Consider the following 19305-nt stretch of genomic DNA (forward strand, 5'->3'; position numbering starts at 1 on the left):
CCCCTCCCTCATAAGGGCATACGTAATATGTGTACGGCTCCCTAGTACCATTTGTTCTTGTCTCACTTTAATTAAGGAAATTCCGCGTGATCATGAGTTTTTACAGGCACTTGCGCTCTGAGATTTTGAAAATATTATTAAAGGAAGTAGGACAAACTATCAGGTCATGTGATGTTTAGTCGCAATGCAGGGAGAGTATTTTATTTGACCCCCACGTCTAATTTTCCATACTTACTCTGTAAAATATCATGAGTTTTTCACATGAACCGTAATATCAAGAAACGATTTGCGCCTCTACAGCTTTACTTTGTGTAGGGACGAAACAAAATCCATTCTAAATGTTTACAATTTCTAATAATGGAATACATTTTTCCTTTAGCACTGCAGTGAGGCGGCAGAAATTGGCAATTAAAGGTAGCAGTTAATACCTGTGAAAGTGCTCATAGAAATAGAACTCTACACTGGCGGCGCCAGCCATTTATATTTGGTGAGGCACCACTTGGTGCAAGCACGTTGTCTTTGAGAACGTTAGCGTGCTTGCGACGACTGGTGCCCCACCACTCGTTCCGGTAGTAGATCTCTAGCTTACGGGTCGTTGATGCCGGGAAGATTAACCATCCATTCAATGAAATATCATAATATGTGGCCTGCTAGACCATTTTATTGACTTTTAACATTTTTGACCGTCTTTTTTGGAGTTGGTCCCACTGTGCGCCATCGGGGGTGAGAATGGGTCATCGCTCTCCGGCAGCCTGGAGGTCGGATAGCAAAATCGTTCAAAAAGGTCTCTTATATTTTAGTCTTCTTGTCCTCTGATACATTTAATCTATTCTACAAGCATTCTAAGTACTTGAAACAGTGACCCATTCTCACCCCCATTTGACCCATTGTCACCCCCGACGACGGTATTGAAATATCTGGATCGCTTAAAGCGGATAAGGACCTTCCACAAGGCTAGAGGCAAGTGTGCGTCCCGGTGTCCGATCGAGGAGATTTACAGCTGGATGAAGCATTGCTGCGTGTCGGCTGGAATCGGGAATCTTTTCAGGATAAGAACTGAACGAATTTAGCGCGTACTTGCCTGAGAATCGTTGTTGGAAGGTCCCTTCACCTGACTCAAACACAGGGCCGGGACGGCTGATGATCGCTGGCTGGAGTGGCTCGACTGCGATGAGCGCCCGATCAAGAATGTTTTCAGATGGGTGAATCCTTGCGACATGTTGGCCAGATTCAAAAAGGACTTACACTTTGGTGAAACAGGAGTTGGAATATTGATAGGTAGGGGGAGAACACTGAGAGAACTTTCTGGTTTGCTTGGCTTATCAATTCTGCAACGCTTCCCAGAGCGGAGCAATCCCCATTCTTCAGGAATAGCAGACGGAACTTTTGAATTTTGTGTGATCAGCACACTATCGGAATGATCTGACACTTTTCCTTTACTCCGGTTGATTTTCCCACTACTGGAGCATTGTAGATTGTAGTACACTTGCATACGACGGTATACCCGGACTAGGGACACCACATTCAACCTGTTTATTCAGCCGCACTAATTCGTCAGCAACCACCTTTCTAACCACATGCTTCAAATTTTTAATCAATTCTACAGCAATCGCGAGATTATCCAATTTATTTACAATTTCATCCAACCGTTTTTCACTGTGCCTATCATCAAACATCAAGCGAGGCTCAGGCATACGCTAAGTTAAGTGTACGGTGGCGACATCTAAAAAAGTTGCGAGAAAAAGTGGAAAAAAGTAAACAAACTAATTGCATGGATAAGTGCGAATGTTTTTACATTTATCTCTATAATTCTGAATTAAGCTTATTACGAATTTATTACAGTTTTTACTTCAAACTACGACGAATCTTTTTCAACAGTACTAAAAGGAATATTTTTATTGCCTTGCTTCAAAATCGACGGCGAAAGTGTAGTAGTACCACCGGTAGAAAATAGAGCTGTTTGAACGATTTTTACCGCGGACTTACCAGGTGAGTACATATATTAATCGTATTAACTCATGATGTGAACTTTTTGGTACGTTTCCAGGGATAGTAATATGGATGATATAGATAATTGGGTCAAGAAGTCTTATGTGAAATGTGTAGTTCCTTCTTGCTCACAAAGACGTGAAATCGGAATATCGTTTCATAAGTTTCCGGATAAGCGGCGGCATACCAATCGATATCATGAATGGGTAAAAGCGCTACAACTGGAATATAATCCGAACCAGTATGCCGTCATTTGCAGTCGCCACTTTAAAATAAATGATTTCTACTATATCAGTAAGTATCATAATCAGTGACCCGTATATACAATACTTTTTGAACCGTATTTTAGAAACTTCGGATCAAAAGAAACTGATTTTGCGTAGCGAAGCCATTCCTCACATTTTTCAAGAGCTTCCGGGGAAACAAATTCATGAACTCGGAGATGCCCGAGATGTACACGCTGAAGAGCATACTGTGAAAAGGCTAAACAATGACTCGATTGTATATGAAACGCGGCATAACGACATCAGTTTTCACGACCAAGTTCCAGATTCAGTGAAACAAATTCCAGAGGTCGGTGAAACTCGAGAGGAATATATTGAAGCACAGACTGTGAAAAAGGAAACTAATGATTCTTTTATAAGTCAAGTTAATAATAACTTTAACGATATTGGTTTTCACGAAGCCCGTATGTACATAAACGCAGAAGTTCAAGTTGATACAAGGGACATCGACTCTTTGTGGTTAAAGCCAGAACGACCTACACTTGTGTTGAAGACTGAAGAACAGCTGACGGCTTGGACTGGACTAGGACAGTTCAAGCTATTGGATGTTATCGTACAAGCCGTACAGATGGTACCGGAAGCCACAATGTTTGCGAAATGGGATATTAGTATAAGAAACTTAGTTACGCTTGTGTTTGTCAAACTTAAGACAAATCTATCATTCCGTTGCATATCCAGTATGTATGGAGTATGCCCCAAAACCTGCTCAAAATATTTTAATACTTTCATTCCAATCCTTGCTGATGTAATGCGTATAGCAGTTCCATGGTTTGACAAAGACATCGTATCCAATGATCTACCATATCATTTTCGACAATATAAAAATGTACGAGCTGTCCTGGATTGTACTGAAATTCCAATTCAAAGGCCAACCTGCTTGCATTGCCGAATTATTAGCTACTCTCATTACAAAGGACGAGAAACAGCAAAGTACATGGTTTCAATCACTCCAGGAGGATGCTTCAATTTCATCAGTCCAGGCTACGTCGGAAAAGCTTCGGATAAATTAATTTTTAATCATTGTGATATTCTCCCTCTTTTTGATAAACACGACGCTGTTATGGTGGACAAAGGATTTTCAATTTCCCAAGAACTTGCGGCACATCACTTAGAAATGATACGACCACCTACGCTTTTCGATGGACAACTTAGTAAGGAGGAAGCAACCAAAAATGTTTCTATCGCGAGTGCTAGAGTACATGTGGAACGAGGTATACAAAGGCTCAAGCAATTTAAAATATTAACTGAAAAAGTAGACACACAGTTAATACATTTGTTGGATGAGATCATTATTATTTTGGGCGGAGTAGTTAACCTGTCAGCTCCAATTCTTTCAGATAATCGATTCATCTGAATAATAAAAACGACAACTTTATTGAAGAACAGTTTTTCTGAAATCAATCATGTACAAGCAAAGGAAGGAAGATATTAAAATAAATATCACGCAAAACTGGAATCATTTTTGAAACAGAAATCATTATCGTATGGTACCTCTATTGAAACACAATCATTGTCGTGGGCACTGAACACAACCAAATCTGCTGTTTTCGTTCTGGTTAAACACATTGCAAGTTGAACTTGCCCATAGTAGGCATGTCTTTTCCGTAGCATGTACTTGTTGTCTTTCTTTTCAATCCATTTCAGTTTTCCTAATACCTCACTCAAGGTTTTGTACTTTCCTGAGAATGGACACTTTATCTCAACCAATTTTGCATCTTCCAATACAATAGCATCGGGAGAACAACCAAGGAATGGCGCAGATGGTGGTATTATAAGTCCCATTCTAATAATTCGTTTTCCTTTGTGTTTCTGTCTGTAACAGTTCAGAGCATGTCCTTCCATTTCTTTTCCATACAGCAAAGGAGAAAGTCGTTTTTCCATTGGATGTATTATCGCCGACAGCTACACAAACGCGTGTTTCATAGAACAAGTGCAGACTAGAGTCGCGTAATGGTCCGAAATAGTATTTCCATTTTGATGTTAAATTCCTAATCGAGAAAAACGGTTTTAAGTATTCCAATCCCAGCTGGATTTCATCGTTGTTAACAGTGGTCACGGCTACAGGTTGTTCACGTTGCCGAGGTTTCCATTCGGGTACTTCTGGCTTCCACGTGTGAGGTACCGATTGATCTAACTGGGTGGCAGATGGCAAAACCGAAGAGTCGTTTGCTTCCAATGTCGGCCTCAATGTGTTACGACCACTCATTGTCTTTGCAAGAGCTGACGAAGGTAATTCTAAAAAGGTTGAATTTGAATATCATAACTGTTTATATGCTGAATATAGGTTTTGTACTTACCGGAAATGAACATATTGAAGATCGAAGTGGTGAGGTCATCTGATATGGTTGCCGTTGTGACTTTCTTTCGTAGATTGCAAAGTGATGATAATGGCACTGGTTCGTAGAGATTTTGAGCTTGTATTTTGGCCACTTTGCTCCACTGCTGACGTATGTCAGTTGTAGAAAGTATTTCAAGATCCTTGTTACTATGTAATAAAAATACAATAAGATAAATACAGTACTTCGAATGTGAGTGCCTTACCGGTGAATGTACAGAAGACATGCGAACTGGTGTTTACATCGATAGTTTCCAGCGGGGCACGAGCACCATATACTCCAGTCCTTGAGTAATCTGGATGTTACCATCCGAACTTCCCTAGGAGTTTCTGATGGATTTGTCCCTCGGAGGCAGCTGCAAAATATGTGCACCGATTTTTCGACAATTTTGCTCACACCTGCAATGACCACATGATTGTTGTTGAAAATTTCATTGCCTTCCTTCCAGTTTCTCGTGCTCCCTTCAGCGAAGTCAAAAAGATCCACAATATCTACTTCCACTCTTATTGTTTGCAGCATAAAGTTCTGTAAATGAAACAAAAAGTTAATTTCGGCATATCGTACAACACAAATGCTATCTTACCGATTGTTGACCCATTTTCCGTATACCAGGATCTGCGAATTCAGTAAGTACAGCGGAGAATGGAGTTCATATTATTTAATTACAGCACATTTCACATTAATCTTATGTAAGATTTATTCCCTGGTTTTTCTGTGCCACAACTGTTCCGCATTATGTGTTTTGCACATTGTAACAGCAGAAATGAACCCTCTGAAAACTAGTAAGTAAACGAGTGATAATCGACACAAATTTGTGGTTGAAAAGATAAATTAGACATTTCCGACTTAAAGCTTCCTTCTGGAAGTGAAAAACTAATAATTCATATTCAATAAAATCGAAAAAAAATAATTTCAAAAACGAACGAAAAAGATAATCTGTTTGTTTACCTTTTTCTACTTTTCCTCAATGTGACAGATCAGAGTTCCGCTAGCCTATGCATCACACACAATCGCGGCATCTTTTCGTTAGTCGCAGCCGGTAACCAGCAGACATGCTAATTTAGCTAATTTACATCTGGGAATTTACATCTCCCGAAGCATTCAACACGCTCATCTTGGTTATGTTGAAACAGCGCCCCTTGTGGAATTTTGCCCCATGGAATCGATATGATTTTCTACATGCAAGGGTTAGGCGGGGCAAGATGGGTCACGGGGTAAGATGGGTCAGAGCCGTTTTTGAGTATCGTGTACATTTAATGTGGAGATTTTGACTTTGTTGGAGGAATAATTTGGTTCTTCTTTATTGTCACTCAATTTGATGATAAAATTTCATTTTGGTAGAGTATGGCAACGTAAAATATTTTTCAGCATTGTTTCTTATGCGAAACACACTTTCTATAAAACGTGTAACCTCGTCGAGCAATGTTAAATTTAAACATGTTTAGTAACATAGTGAATGGTGATGTTGTACTAACTGTGTTGAAATAAATAAATTTGATCGAAAATTAGACATTTTAACATGAACTTACAAATGGGGCAATATGGGTCAGCACATACGGAAGGGCATAGTTCGTATTCAAAACATATTTTCCATCGCTAGTTTAATCATTGTAAGGTTACTTTTGATATAATGCTGTTAATTTGTTTATTAAAAATTTATAATATATTTTGTCTTTAAGAAAGCAATACACAGACGGCTTGTTTTCTTAATAATTTGCAGACATTTGTAAATGTAGAGCCATTTCTTCATCCGAAGATAAAAATACTTTTTTATTCAATAAAATCATTGGCAATAAAGCTATCTATCTGTGTGTAATTCAATATTGGGAATAAAAACAATGCAGAATTTAAAGGTGACCCATCTTGCCCCGCTGTTTGACCCATCTTTACCCGCCATTTTTTGATTGACAGAAAAATAGACTTCTACTTTAATTACTCAAAATGGAATAAAAAGTGGAGTTTTTGTTATTCCATATCCCTGGCTTACAGATTATGAGCTATTTTCATCATTTTCATTGATCCACGTAAAAAAGTTGAATAAAAATGTTTCTGTTTTGAGACATTCATAGTTTGCCTTAGTTTGCCATCTTGCCCCATCCTACTTTATGAAAAATTATTTTTATTTTGAAAAATAAGCAAACATAGTGAGGAGTTCTCCGTTGAACCCGAGCGATCACATGGTGCCGAAAAGAAGCGAATGCCTCATCCGATCGCAGCTGATGGGCTTACAGGCACTTCGGTAATGAAGGTGATAGAGATTGGAGTGACCTGAAGGATGTTGTGTTCTATGTTCTATCTAAGTTCGAACATTTCTGTCCATCATTCGGAACGCGGTGGTCCGCCTTATGCGTTCAATCGAAAAAACAATTTGTTATCGCTGTTGAGCAGCGATATGGACCGTACGCTCGGGTCTTATTACATCCTTTTTTTCACCAGCACGGTTATGTCCTCCACGAAGACATGAGAAAGATTAACAGAAAGTGCCTCATTGAGAAGCAAGTTCCGCTCACGGTGAATGACGTCAAACATAAGAAGATAAAATTCTCTTAGGATTCCGTCACCACCGAGGAACTGTTAGGGTGCGCTCGTTCTGAAAAATTATGTTTATTAAAAAAAAGCAAAGTGTGGCAGACTGGGTAAGAATCATAAGCTGGGTTTCAACCACGCCCATCTTAATAAGGTTTGAAAAGCACTGTTGGTTGGCCGCCAATTATGGAATTCGATAGTCCAGTTCGCTGAGTGTAGTAAAGTAATACATTTTAGCCTCACAATACGAATTAAAAAATTGTAACTTTGCTAAGAAACCTAGCAGTTTATAACTTTATAAGTGCTTAATAAACAAGCTGAGAAATGTCGTAGTGGGAGTGTAATGCCAATGAAAAACGTAAAACAAAGAGCCCCGTTCATACCCCGGATTGAAGGTATGTCTCAACAACTTATTGCTGTTCTCACCTTCGATAACAATAAACTTAACTAACTCTCAGAGAGTTGCATGCCCCCATCACGTATAAAACATTCACTCGCTGGAAACAATTGACAGCGAAACAACATGAAAATAGAATGCAAAATCTGAAATATATCACTGCCTTAGGTAATAAAAGAAGGAAAAATCATTTCAAAACGATTGCTTCGCAATTCGTAACTCGTAAAACAAGTAACACACAACTCGTAATGTAGGCGTTACTGCGCCGTGCATAACCGAATGTTAAGAATATTAATAGCAGCAGTTTTAGTAATTAGTAACTACTGTAGTTTGCACAACAGAGACCCGATTTGATGAACATAGTAAGGAACGATAAGTTTAGTAGAATGCTAATATAATATAATATGAGAAAGCTTACCAGCAAAGTCAGTAATTGACTAAAAACATTTGTATATCGTATGACTATTAAACATTTAAGGAAAGTAATCTTTTATTGCAACAATTGTATCGATAATAACAATAAGAAATCTTACGTTTAGACAGAAATATAATTTTTTAGTCAACAATACGATTTGTTTATGTATTGTGGTAATGATATTGTATAAGGAACATTCGTAAAAACCAGGAAACAGATGTTTAGCAGTGTGGTAATTTTGTATTGGATACAGTCTCAGTTAAAGATTAACATATTCAAAAACTAAAACAATCGTACACCCATTTATTCAAGATAGCTTGGGTACTACATTTTACACTACTAAGATTTAGTCCAACATTTCAAAAGCCGATATTCCATTGATTTTTCAAAAACTAATGAGGTACGGTGAGGCAAGTGAGTAAATGATAACAATAATATGTTCAACGTATATTTTACTCTTGCAACTCAGAAGAAAATTAAAAAAAAAATCTTCGGAATAGCAAACTAATAAAACAAAATGAAAACAGGTTTTTCAATATCGGATCAACTTTCCTGTATGTATATTGCTTGTGAGCACTAATTATCTTCGATTGAACATATTTGGGCTTATTCTACGGATTAAGTGATTAAGAGTTGAACCGGTTTGAGCTAATCTCAAGTGAGTCGATCCTCTTATCAAATGAGAACATTGTCGATAATACTCCAATTTGAATTACATGGTCATGAGAATAGTAAAACTCGATTCAACTCATGTCATTTGTTATTTAATATCATTACCATGTCAGCTTCCACCTGACAGATAAACCTTATATCCATCAGTACTCTAACGAGAATCATTTTTACCGAGTGAAGGTCTGAAACCGAGTGACATATAAAGTTTCATGTTTTTTGCAAATTTTCACGTTTGAACCGTTTGTTTGAGAAACTGCGTATGTGCGTATGTAAATACCTATGCTGGCAAAAAACAGGATTTTTTTTCGGAGATGTGTGATTTTTTTTGCATATGAAGATCAGTTATGGAGTATTGCTTGCAGTTTTTGAATTTTAAGTGCTCCAGAATACTGAGTTTTGCCATAAACTATTGATCTGTATCGAAGAAATCAAAAGATTCGGTGCCAATTTGTTCGAAAATAGTTTTTTGCTGTTTTGTTGTCGGAATTGCGCAAAATGGATATAGGAAGCGGGACCATTTGGGCAGCACCCCCTATTCCCGTCCGCAATGTTAATTACTCGACCGCGTTCCAACCAAATGGCTTGATTTTTTATACATCACTGGATATCGACAGAAACTAACCATGTACTAAAAAACAAGTAATTCAGTTGTAATGCGATCGAGTAATGAACATTGCGGACGGGAATATGGGGTACTCCCCAAATTGTTCTCTACCCTATGCAGTTCCTCAAATAAATGATTCATTTATGTATTCTAAATAACGTACCAAAATTTCGCCACAAAGCTATAAAAGCAAATAATTCTTTGCTATTGTAGGGTAGAAGCACTATATTTCGCCACCCTAAACGCACGTTTATCTCTCAAATTGTTGCAACATGCAGAAAAATCTAATTATTGTGGAAGTGTCGGGATTATTATGTAAAATTGCTCCTTACCTAGCAAATTTGATTGAATAGCTCTGGAACTATTGTCAGTTAGGGGCGATCACGTCGTCATTCTAATCGGTTCTTTGCCATGGTACACCAATCACAATCAGTGACTTTTTTCGTCACTCCAAGCTTGGATGTGTATTCAACTATGTCCATAACATATTCCAGAAGACCAGAAGACAAGGTAAGATGGTTTGGGACATCCTGGGTTATCTAAACCGTCCTTGAGTTCAGAATTTGCGATCTGCAGCCCCCACTTTAGCTTTTTTCGTTGCTTCAAGCTTCAAGCAACGATAAATTATTGCTTTTATATAAATATGCCGTTTAATTAGCAAGTATTCAGATTTAATTTTCGCCACACATTTTCATATTTCACCACCAATTAATTGCATATTATTCGGCAACTCGGCCGTACGAAAATCATTTTTTTGTTAAATATCTTGGCTGTGCATATGCACAGCACATGTTTCGAAATGGACAAATTGATATGAAATTTGCGAAAAAGAATCCACATGTCTTGGAGGGACTCAAACCCTCAACCTCCTACTCTCTAGATAGGCGTGATAACCCCTACACAACAAGACCACTTAAAGGTCACGTTTGCGGAAAAGCCATCAGTATCAGAGTACCAACCTCCACCGCGGTTAGCTCTTTTTTGCAAATTGAATATCTTTCGGATGCTTGATTTGTCCAATTTTCACCCCCCTTTCTTGTCCTCTTGAAATAGTGGTTTGAACGGATATTGAATCCATTAGCGCCCGGAGCTTAGACAACACGTATTGCGCGCTCACAAAATCTGTTTTAAATTGACGAATCCAAATAAAAATAAGAATACAACGATGCTGTTGATATGGTGGCGAAAATTAACTCAGGTTTAAATTTCAGAACTATGAATGGAATTTCGCCAGTGGCGATAATTGAAATCACCATATTTAATGTGCCAAATTTCGCCACCTTTTATTTAACTAAATTAAGACAAAAACATGAACAATTTAAAAAAAACCGTTGTTAATCGCATTTCTGAATAGATTTTATATGATTGTGTACGTATATCCAGTTTTCCGCAAGGGGTAATGGCCGCCAGCTTGTCTCTAATTTGACGTTTGCGGAGGTCAACTACACCCACCGTTCCGAGCATTTTGATCAATGTAGTATATAAGAAGGCTTGATTTCACTTCATCAGCACCTTCTTATATGCCACATTGGTCAAAATGCCCAGAACGGTGGGTGTTCCGTTCGTCACAGCAGCGACGCCCAATATTGACGCAGCGTCGACTTTGAGAAGACAGCGACCCGCAATGCTATTAAGCCGGCCGGCGAACGAGAGCGTGCGAGCGGAAAATTTGGAACGAAGTACAGTCGCGTATAAGATCTCGAACAGTGTAGAGCGTTTTCAAAAATAAAGTAGAATTAAGTGTTAATGTGTTAATTAATTCGAACCGGTCTTTATTAATACAGTCCACTTCCGAAGATCCATCCATCCAAGGGAATCGTAATCCAAGGACACTTCCGTGTCATTCCAAAGTTTACGACGATTACCCTCCACCAAGTCTTATGGTCCATTGTTACGGAACATAAATTGGTCCAGTCGAACCGGATCGGAATCCAGCCATCGAGAGGCTACCAACGGAAGGACCGGTACCCATCCACGAGAGGTCTCCAGTAACACGGAGGGCCAAATCCATCCCGAAAGAACACGTTACACATCTTGAATCCGGAAATCATCTTTTTCTACTGTTTTCTACACTACCCATTCGGTGGTTCAACAAATGACGCCATTTTGAAAAATTCAAATAAGACGAACGTGGTTCGAAAAGTGTCGCCATTTTGAAAAATTCAAACAAGACGAACGTGGTTCGAAAAGTGACGCCATTTTGAAAAATTCAAACAAGACCAATCAAGTGCGTGCTTGCTCAAAGTGGTACAGTTGCGTCGGCGTTAGTGTTGCGAATCAGAACAGTGTTTTCCGTCGCGATTATAGTGTGGTGAAAATAGCTTTGAAAATTTCCGGAGCGAGTAACCTAAGAGTCTGGATACTAAATCCACCGCGAGTGCCTGACAAAGAGTTTGAACATTTCCGTAAAAAGTGATTGAGAGTACCGAATAATACATTCATCGCGGGCTACGTTGCCGTTTAGAAGAGTAGCTGAAGACTATATCGAAAATGCCGCTGGAACATTCTCCGGTGAAGCAAGTGCAAGGAGAGCAGGTACAAGAAAAGCAAGTGCAAGAGGAGCAATCGCAAAACGTACCGATATTGAATCAATCGAAATTGCCTCCTCCTCCAAGCGGGCAAGGCTCAAGATCTGTTTCGTCCGGTTCATTTCATGGATTCACTTGGGAAGAGGGAGTGACACCGGAAACGATGCAGAAATTGAGAGGATTGTTCCGCCAAAGAAGCCACGCCGATACGGTTCCAGAAACAGGAGCTGATTGGGATTTCTGAACACATCGTAGTGTACCTCATCGTAACTGCTTTGGACGATTCAACGCGAATGGCTTGGGAGCGCACCCAGCAGAGAGGAGAGCTTCCGAAATACGATCAAACTATTTTCTTCCTCAAGACGAACTGCCAAATCTTGGAACAGTGTGAATCATCACGAGCTCTATCTCAGCCAACAGTTCCCAAGACAAAAGCCATGTCAAGCATTAGCAAGATGCCACCGCTAAAAACAAATGCAGCCACCAAAAGCTCCAGTACCTATCAAGCGTCGTGTCAAATCTGTGGTGGTGGACATTTCAACTTCCAGTGTGAAACGTTCAAGCAACTAACTGCCACACAACGGGCAGAAAAGGTTCGAGCAACTGGTTTGTGCTACAACTGCCTCCGCAAGGGCCATCAGTCGAGAGAATGTACGTCGAGCAAAACATGCCAACGATGCAGCAAAAGACACCATACCCTCCTCCACGAAGAAACCGGACGGAACAACAGCCAAGAGGGCAAAACAAATGTCGCTTGCCCACAGTCACCTCGAATCGTCAATCAAGAAGCTGCTATTCAACCTCCTGTTCCGGTGGTGGATCAATCCGTATCCACTACTTGCTCAAGTAACTATGTTCCAGCATCGAAGACCGTTCTACTGCTCACTGCAGTCGTCCAAGCCATAGACAAACATAACCGACCACATCCGTGCCGAGTTTTACTTGACAGTGGGTCTCAAGTAAATTTCGTCACTGAGGAAATGGCAAACCGCCTTGGTGCTCCTAAGATGCAAGCTAACGTCCCAATCACAGGAATCAACGCTTTGAGAAGCCTAGCTCGGGATAAAGTCTTCATTAAATTTCGATCAAGCTACGGAGGTTTTCAAGCAAATATTTGGGCTTATTCTACGAGTCGAGTGACGTGAGGTGAGTCAATTTTAGCGATTCTCACGTGAGGTGACCATGTTATTCAAATGGGGCTATACGACTCTTCTCACGTCATTCGAACAATCTCACGTCACTCCACTCGTAGAATAAGCCCAATTGAGTGCCTGGTTACTCCCAAAGTGACTGGTATTATTCCGAACGTAAGGATCGATTTTGATTCATGGAAACTTCCAGAAGGCATCCAGCTCGCCGATCCACGTTTCTTCCATCCAGAAAAGGTCGACATGCTTATCGGAGGAGAGCTTTTCTTCGATATTTTGAAGCCTGACCACTTTAGCCTTGGTACGAATCTTCCTCAACTACGTGACACTCATCTAGGATGGGTGGTAGCAGGCGTGATAAACGAGCCATACATTTCCAATGCGGCAATTCTACATGCCAACGTTGCGTCAGTCAACTCCATTGAGAAAACGAGGCAACAATTCTGGAGTATGGAGGAAGTACCGGATGTGTCTCCTTTTTCACCCGAACAACTGTCCTGTGAAGCACATTTTATGTCAACATACGAGCGTAATGAAGCCGGCAGATTCGTGGTGAGATTACCCTTCAAGGACAACGTAGATCTGCTAGATAATTGTTGTTCTCTGGCATTAAAACGATTTCTTATGCTGGAGAAACGCTTAGAACGCAATCCGGAGCTAAAGCAACCATACTGCGAATTCATCAAGCAATATGAAGAACTCGGTCACTGCCGGGAAATCAAGGAGGCTGACGATCCACCGAATTTGAGCACCTACTACCTTCCACACCATGCTGTTCTACGACCATCGAGCTCAACCACCAAGTGTCGTGTGGTATTCGACGCTAGTGCCAAATCGGAGGCGTCTAAATTATCGCTCAACGAAGTGCTACAGGTCGGTCCGGTGGTGCAAAACGGGATATTTTCTATTACGTTGCGATTCCGTAAGTACTTTTATGGTTTTAGAGAAAATGTACCGCCAAGTGCTTATGGCGCCAGAGGACAGACGCTTTCTTCGTTGCTTCTGGAGATCTGATCCTTCCCATTCTCTACGGGTACTTGAGTTGAATACGGTTACATACGGTACCGCGTGTGCGCCGCATCAAGCAACGAGGTGTTTGGTACAGCTAGCTAAGGATGATGGCGCTGATTTTCCTATCGGTGCTCGCATTTTGCGTGAAGACTTTTACGTCGATGATGCCCTGTCTGGTGCCAACACTATAGAAGAAGCCATCGAGTGTCAACATCAACTAAATTTTCTTCTTGCTCGAGGTGGATTTCACATCCACAAATGGTGTTCAAACTCGAACGAATTCCTCGAACACATACCACCAGCCGATCGTGAAAGGAGGGTTCCATTAACCGAATATGGACCGAACGAGGTGATAAAGGTGCTTGGTTTATTGTGGGATCCCAACGTCGACGTCTTTTTATTGCTAACCCACCTAGCAGTTGTAAGCCGAAAGATAAGCCAGCCACAAAACGAGAAATTTATTCTGAGGTGGCAAAGTTATTCGACCCACTTGGGCTTTTCGCGCCGGTTATCGTTATTGCCAAGCTATTGGTACAACAGCTGTGGAGAACGTCAGCAGGATGGGATGATCCAATCGACAAAACATGTCAAGAAAAATGGTCTGTTCTTCAAGTGTCGCTGCCAGAACTTCAACTTATCAAGGTTCCACGATGTGTTGCATTTCCTGATAGTGTCGCTTATGAATTGCATGGCTTCGCTGATGCATCAAATGTGGCTTATGGTGCGTGCATCTATTTGCGAAGCATTTTCGTTGATGGTTCTGCACGATTGCGTCTTTTATGCAGCAAATCAAAGGTCGCTCCATTGCACGATCTTTCCATTCCACGGAAGGAACTTTGTGCTGCCCTTCTATTGACGCAATTAATCGCCCAAGTGATTCCTGCGCTCCAGATGCCTTTTCGAAGAGTTGTCCTTTGGTCGGACAGTACAATCGTTTTGGCTTGGCTCAAGAAGCCATTGGATCAGCTTCAAACGTTCGTGAGGAATCGGATTGCGATTATACAAACAGAGACCAAGGAGCATGAATGGAATTATATTCGTTCGGCAAACAATCCCGCCGACATCGTTTCACGAGGGCAGCTGCCGGAGGACTTGAAACAAAACATCCTTTGGTGGAATGGTCCACATTTTCTGGAGGAGTGCACATACGAGGTCGACGAAGTTGAAGAAATTCCCGAGAACAATCTTCCTGAGCTTAAAGCTCATGTTGCAACGCCTGAAAGTAGCTGCGACCCTTTTCCATTCTTTCTGCATCATAGTTCGTTTAGGAAAATCCAACGTATCATGGGATATGTTTTGAGGTTCATCAGCAACTGCCGGGGTATCCGGACATCGAATCCGGTGAAACAAATTCCTCTCACTATCGTAGAACTTCGTCAAGCATCAGAAGCAATCGTGAAAGTGATCCAGCGTTTGCATTTCGGCGATGAAATTCAACGAGTGATTTCCAAACAAACATGTAAGCGTCTTGGCAACCTGAGTCCAGTGTATGATAACGGCTTACTACGAGTCGGAGGGCGATTGGATCGCTCTAAATTGCCATTTGCATCGAAGCATCAACTCATTATTCCCGACAAAGATCCTGTAATAAAGAAAATAATTAGTGCGTTGCATGTAGAACATCTCCACGTTGGACAAACTGGTTTAATCAGTGTTATTCGCCAAAGATACTGGCTCCTGAACGCGAAATCTACTGTGCGACAAGTCGCTCGTTCCTGTGTCAAATGTTTTCGTGTTAATCCCGTTGAAATCAAGCAGCTGATGGGGAATCTACCGTCGTCAAGAGTCGTGCCATCACCACCTTCCGCTGTGACTGGGGTGGATTATGCAGGTCCGTTCCAAGTGAGACAAGGTTCACATCGTCCGATGCTGATGAAATCGTATGTTGCGGTTTATGTATGTATGGCGACGAAGGCTGTGCATTTGGAAATTGTATCGGATTTATCAACTGATGCCTTCCTGGCGTCATTAAGAAGATTTGTTAGCAGAAGAGGAATGGTACAGCAAATACATTCGGACAATGCTACTAATTTTCACGGAGCGGAGAATGAACTACACGCGTTATACCAGCAATTCCAAGACCAACAAGTAGTGAAGAAAATTCAACAGTTTTGCCATGTACGGGAAATCCAGTGGCAATTCATTCCACCGGACGCACCAGAGTTCGGTGGTCTCTGGGAAGCAGCAGTTAAGGCGACGAAATTCCACCTGAAGCGCATAGTAGGCAATGTAAAACTCACGTTTGAAGAAATGGCGACTATTCTGACGGAGATAGAAGCTATTTTGAACTCTCGTCCATTGTTCAGTTTGTCCAGTGATTCATCAGACCCACAGGTAATTACACCAGCTCATTATTTGATAGGTCGACCCTTGAATGCTCCAGCCGAGCCATCCTTGGAAGATATCAAGGTCAACCGACTTGATAGATGGCAGCATCTGCAACTAATGCGTGAGCATTTCTGGCGAGCGTGGTCTAGGGACTACCTCAATACTCTTCAGCCACGTAAAAAAAACCTACATGTAACAACAAATCTGCGGCCTGGAATGGTAATCCTTCTCCACGATAAGAACCAACCACCGCTCAGTTGGAAACTGGGCAGAATCACAGCTGCGTATCCAGGTGATGACGGCTTAGTCCGAGCCGTTGACGTATTCAGCAATGGAGCAACCTACCGCCGGCCCATCAACAAGGTTTCAGTTCTTCCTATCGAGGACAACATCGTCTCTTCTTCTGTGCCTAGTTCTGTTGATACGATGTCTCAACCGGGGGGAGAATGTTCCGTTCGTCACAGCAGCGACGCCCAATATTGACGCAGCGTCGATTTTGAGAAGACAGCGACCCGCAATGCTATTAAGCCGGCCGGCGAACGAGAGCGTGCGAGCGGAAAATTTGGAACGAAGTACAGTCGCGTATAAGATCTCGAACAGTGTAGAGCGTTTTCAAAAATCAAGTAGAATTAAGTGTTAATGTGTTAATTAATTCGAACCGGTCTTTATTAATACAGTCCACTTCCGAAGATCCATCCATCCAAGGGAATCGTAATCCAAGGACACTTCCGTGTCATTCCAAAGTTTACGACGATTACCCTCCACCAAGTCTTATGGTCCATTGTTACGGAACAGTGGGTGCCGTTGACCTCCACAAATGTCAAATCAGAGACTAAACCGCAGGCAAACTGGCGGCCATTACCGCTCACGGAAAACTGGATTGGTCATAATTTTAAAGGTTTGATCAGTTTGATTTGGCATTTGTTTATTTTGGCCTGTTCTCCAAACGGACAAAAAATGCCAGGGTATCGAGACAACTATTTTTAGATGCATTTTTCATCAGTAATCGTAGATTTATAATAACAACATTTTTAGTTAACGTATGCATGTTTTCTACATGTTAGGTAAAAAATTTCACTAGAGCGTTAAAAAAAACTACTTGTTTTACCAAGGTGGCGAAGTATAGTACATCTACTACACTAGTTAACTCAAATTTGACCAAAATGTCACTTAAACTACTCTGCTTCTAACTCCTTCAGTATTAGAAGCTCCAAATTCTGAACCGTTTCTCCGTCGCGTATATCGTATTGTATCGAGTCGTATCATCTTCTATGTTGTTCGTAATAAAATGTTTTATAAGGCGACGGTCCTGTACATAGTTGCAGTCTCGCCGTGTGAGGTCTGCTTAGAATCGCATCCGATACAGGTCCCACCAATCGCATGAAAGGGGCTCTGCTAGACGTCCTAACACCATAACACGCTAAAAGCTTCGATACATATTTATTATTGCTCACATGAGTTCCAGTACATTCGTTTTAACTCGAAAACAATAAAATTTATTATGTGTCGGAGAACGTTTTTTTTTCCACACTTTTGTTGCTGTCATCAAATGTGTTAGCCCCCCAACAATTTATTTTAATTGCAATTTATTGCAGATAAAAATATGTTTAATTTCACAGTTTTATTTTTTGACCAATTTATCAACTTACTTCACGGTACCTTATGAGAAATAAAAACATAAAAAGAATATAGCAAGAAATATCAAAAGTGGTTTATCAATTTTGTATGGTACGACAAATGTACATTCATCGATTGATACCATACCCGAGCAGGAGAAATTGGCTCAATAATACCTAATTCTATTATTGATACCATACTGTTATGAACTATAGCCCTGCATAAGAGGTAAAATACCAAAGGAACAATACCAACAAATTATATGCACAATACTTATGTCGTAACAAACTAAGTTATTAAATTGAATTTCAATACCAAATGCATAACCAATTATTATTCGTTTGGTATTGAAATACTTAAGCATGTTATGCCTCAAGTATTCTGCATATAAGTTTTTGGTATTATTTTTTGGTATTTTACCTCTTATGCAAGGCTCCTGCTCGGGTATTGCAGCCAAATAAAAAGATTTGTAAGGATAATAATGACATCTTTCGTGGAATGTAAGCATTTTTTCGATCCCATCATTGAATGTATCGGTACTCTATCATCTTGCAAGGATAAGATTCATCTTTCAGTAAAAATTTATCTTTATCATTCTTTTGTTTTCATGTGCTTCATATAAGTGTCTCAATCTGCATCTTTAGATATTTAAATTAATCATCTTGATTATTTATCGGAACAGGAATCAATAATATTCACACCTTACCAAATAACATACCAGATTATCTTTCGATGTGAAGGCAAAAGCCTAATCTTAGGTGCTCATTTTGAAATATATTAACGAATTAATGACTTGGTAAGCCATCTGAACCCAACCTGGATAAGCGAAATACAAAACTATGCGACAGCTAATCACCGGGAGGAATCACTTTAAAACTTGAAATCCTATACTTCCTTTTAAGTATTATAACTTGAGATAAAACAAAAAGGCATAATATTTCAAATCTTAAACAAACTGAAAACTTCACTTTATACGCAATAACGCAGCATAAGTAACAAGATTTATGAATACATATGTGACAAAAACTGTTTACCGTATGTTGAGATGTGTAAGAATTATCAATTTCTGCAAAATATAATTTAATTTGTACGATTTGTTTATGTTCCTTAAAGTATCCGAAACTGATGATTTAATTTTGAGAATGCTGATCTTTTTCAACTTTGCTAATACTACATCACCAGGTCCTTAAAATATACCAATAGCTGGGGTTGATCCATGATAACTTTCTTCAAAAAACAATACTCGGTTCGATCTCTGCATCGTGTATGTGCCCCACACGCGCCAAATCGGTTAGTGCTTTAGAAACTTTTAACACCTTTTAAATACTAGGTTCATTGTAGAGTTGAGCAACCTCGTGGTTCATCCTTCACCGACACATTGTCAAAGATAATCCTAAGCTTGGAGGAAGCTCTCGATACTACAGATCAAAATAAATACAGTCGACTCTCT

The 19305-nt window shown here is 40.3% G+C and overlaps 3 protein-coding genes across 3 annotated transcripts; 2 read left to right on the top strand and 1 right to left on the bottom strand.

The window, feature by feature from the left end:
* The first annotated feature begins 2057 nt into the window (after positions 1 to 2057).
* Positions 2058 to 3679, top strand: LOC134221995 (uncharacterized). The gene is made up of 2 exons (XM_062701153.1): positions 2058 to 2283; positions 2339 to 3679. The coding sequence occupies exons 1-2, from the start codon at positions 2058 to 2060 to the stop codon at positions 3625 to 3627; spliced, it is 1515 nt and encodes a 504-aa protein (XP_062557137.1). The 3' UTR covers positions 3628 to 3679.
* Positions 3680 to 3804: 125 nt separating this feature from the next.
* Positions 3805 to 13259, bottom strand: LOC134227717 (uncharacterized). Its single transcript, XM_062709373.1, has 3 exons — positions 4815 to 13259; positions 4571 to 4758; positions 3805 to 4508 (listed from the first exon to the last, which is right to left on the bottom strand). Exons 1-3 carry the CDS (start codon positions 5126 to 5128, stop codon positions 4057 to 4059), a joined length of 954 nt encoding a protein of 317 aa, XP_062565357.1. The 5' UTR covers positions 5129 to 13259; the 3' UTR covers positions 3805 to 4056.
* LOC134221996 (uncharacterized) lies at positions 12045 to 16721 on the top strand. Its single transcript, XM_062701154.1, has 4 exons — positions 12045 to 12892; positions 13004 to 13821; positions 13985 to 14282; positions 14327 to 16721. Exons 1-4 carry the CDS (start codon positions 12045 to 12047, stop codon positions 16719 to 16721), a joined length of 4359 nt encoding a protein of 1452 aa, XP_062557138.1.
* The last annotated feature ends 2584 nt before the right edge of the window (positions 16722 to 19305 follow it).

The sequence above is a fragment of the Armigeres subalbatus genome, chromosome 3, assembly GCF_024139115.2.
Source record: "Armigeres subalbatus isolate Guangzhou_Male chromosome 3, GZ_Asu_2, whole genome shotgun sequence".
Classification (NCBI taxonomy): Eukaryota; Metazoa; Arthropoda; class Insecta; order Diptera; family Culicidae; genus Armigeres; species Armigeres subalbatus.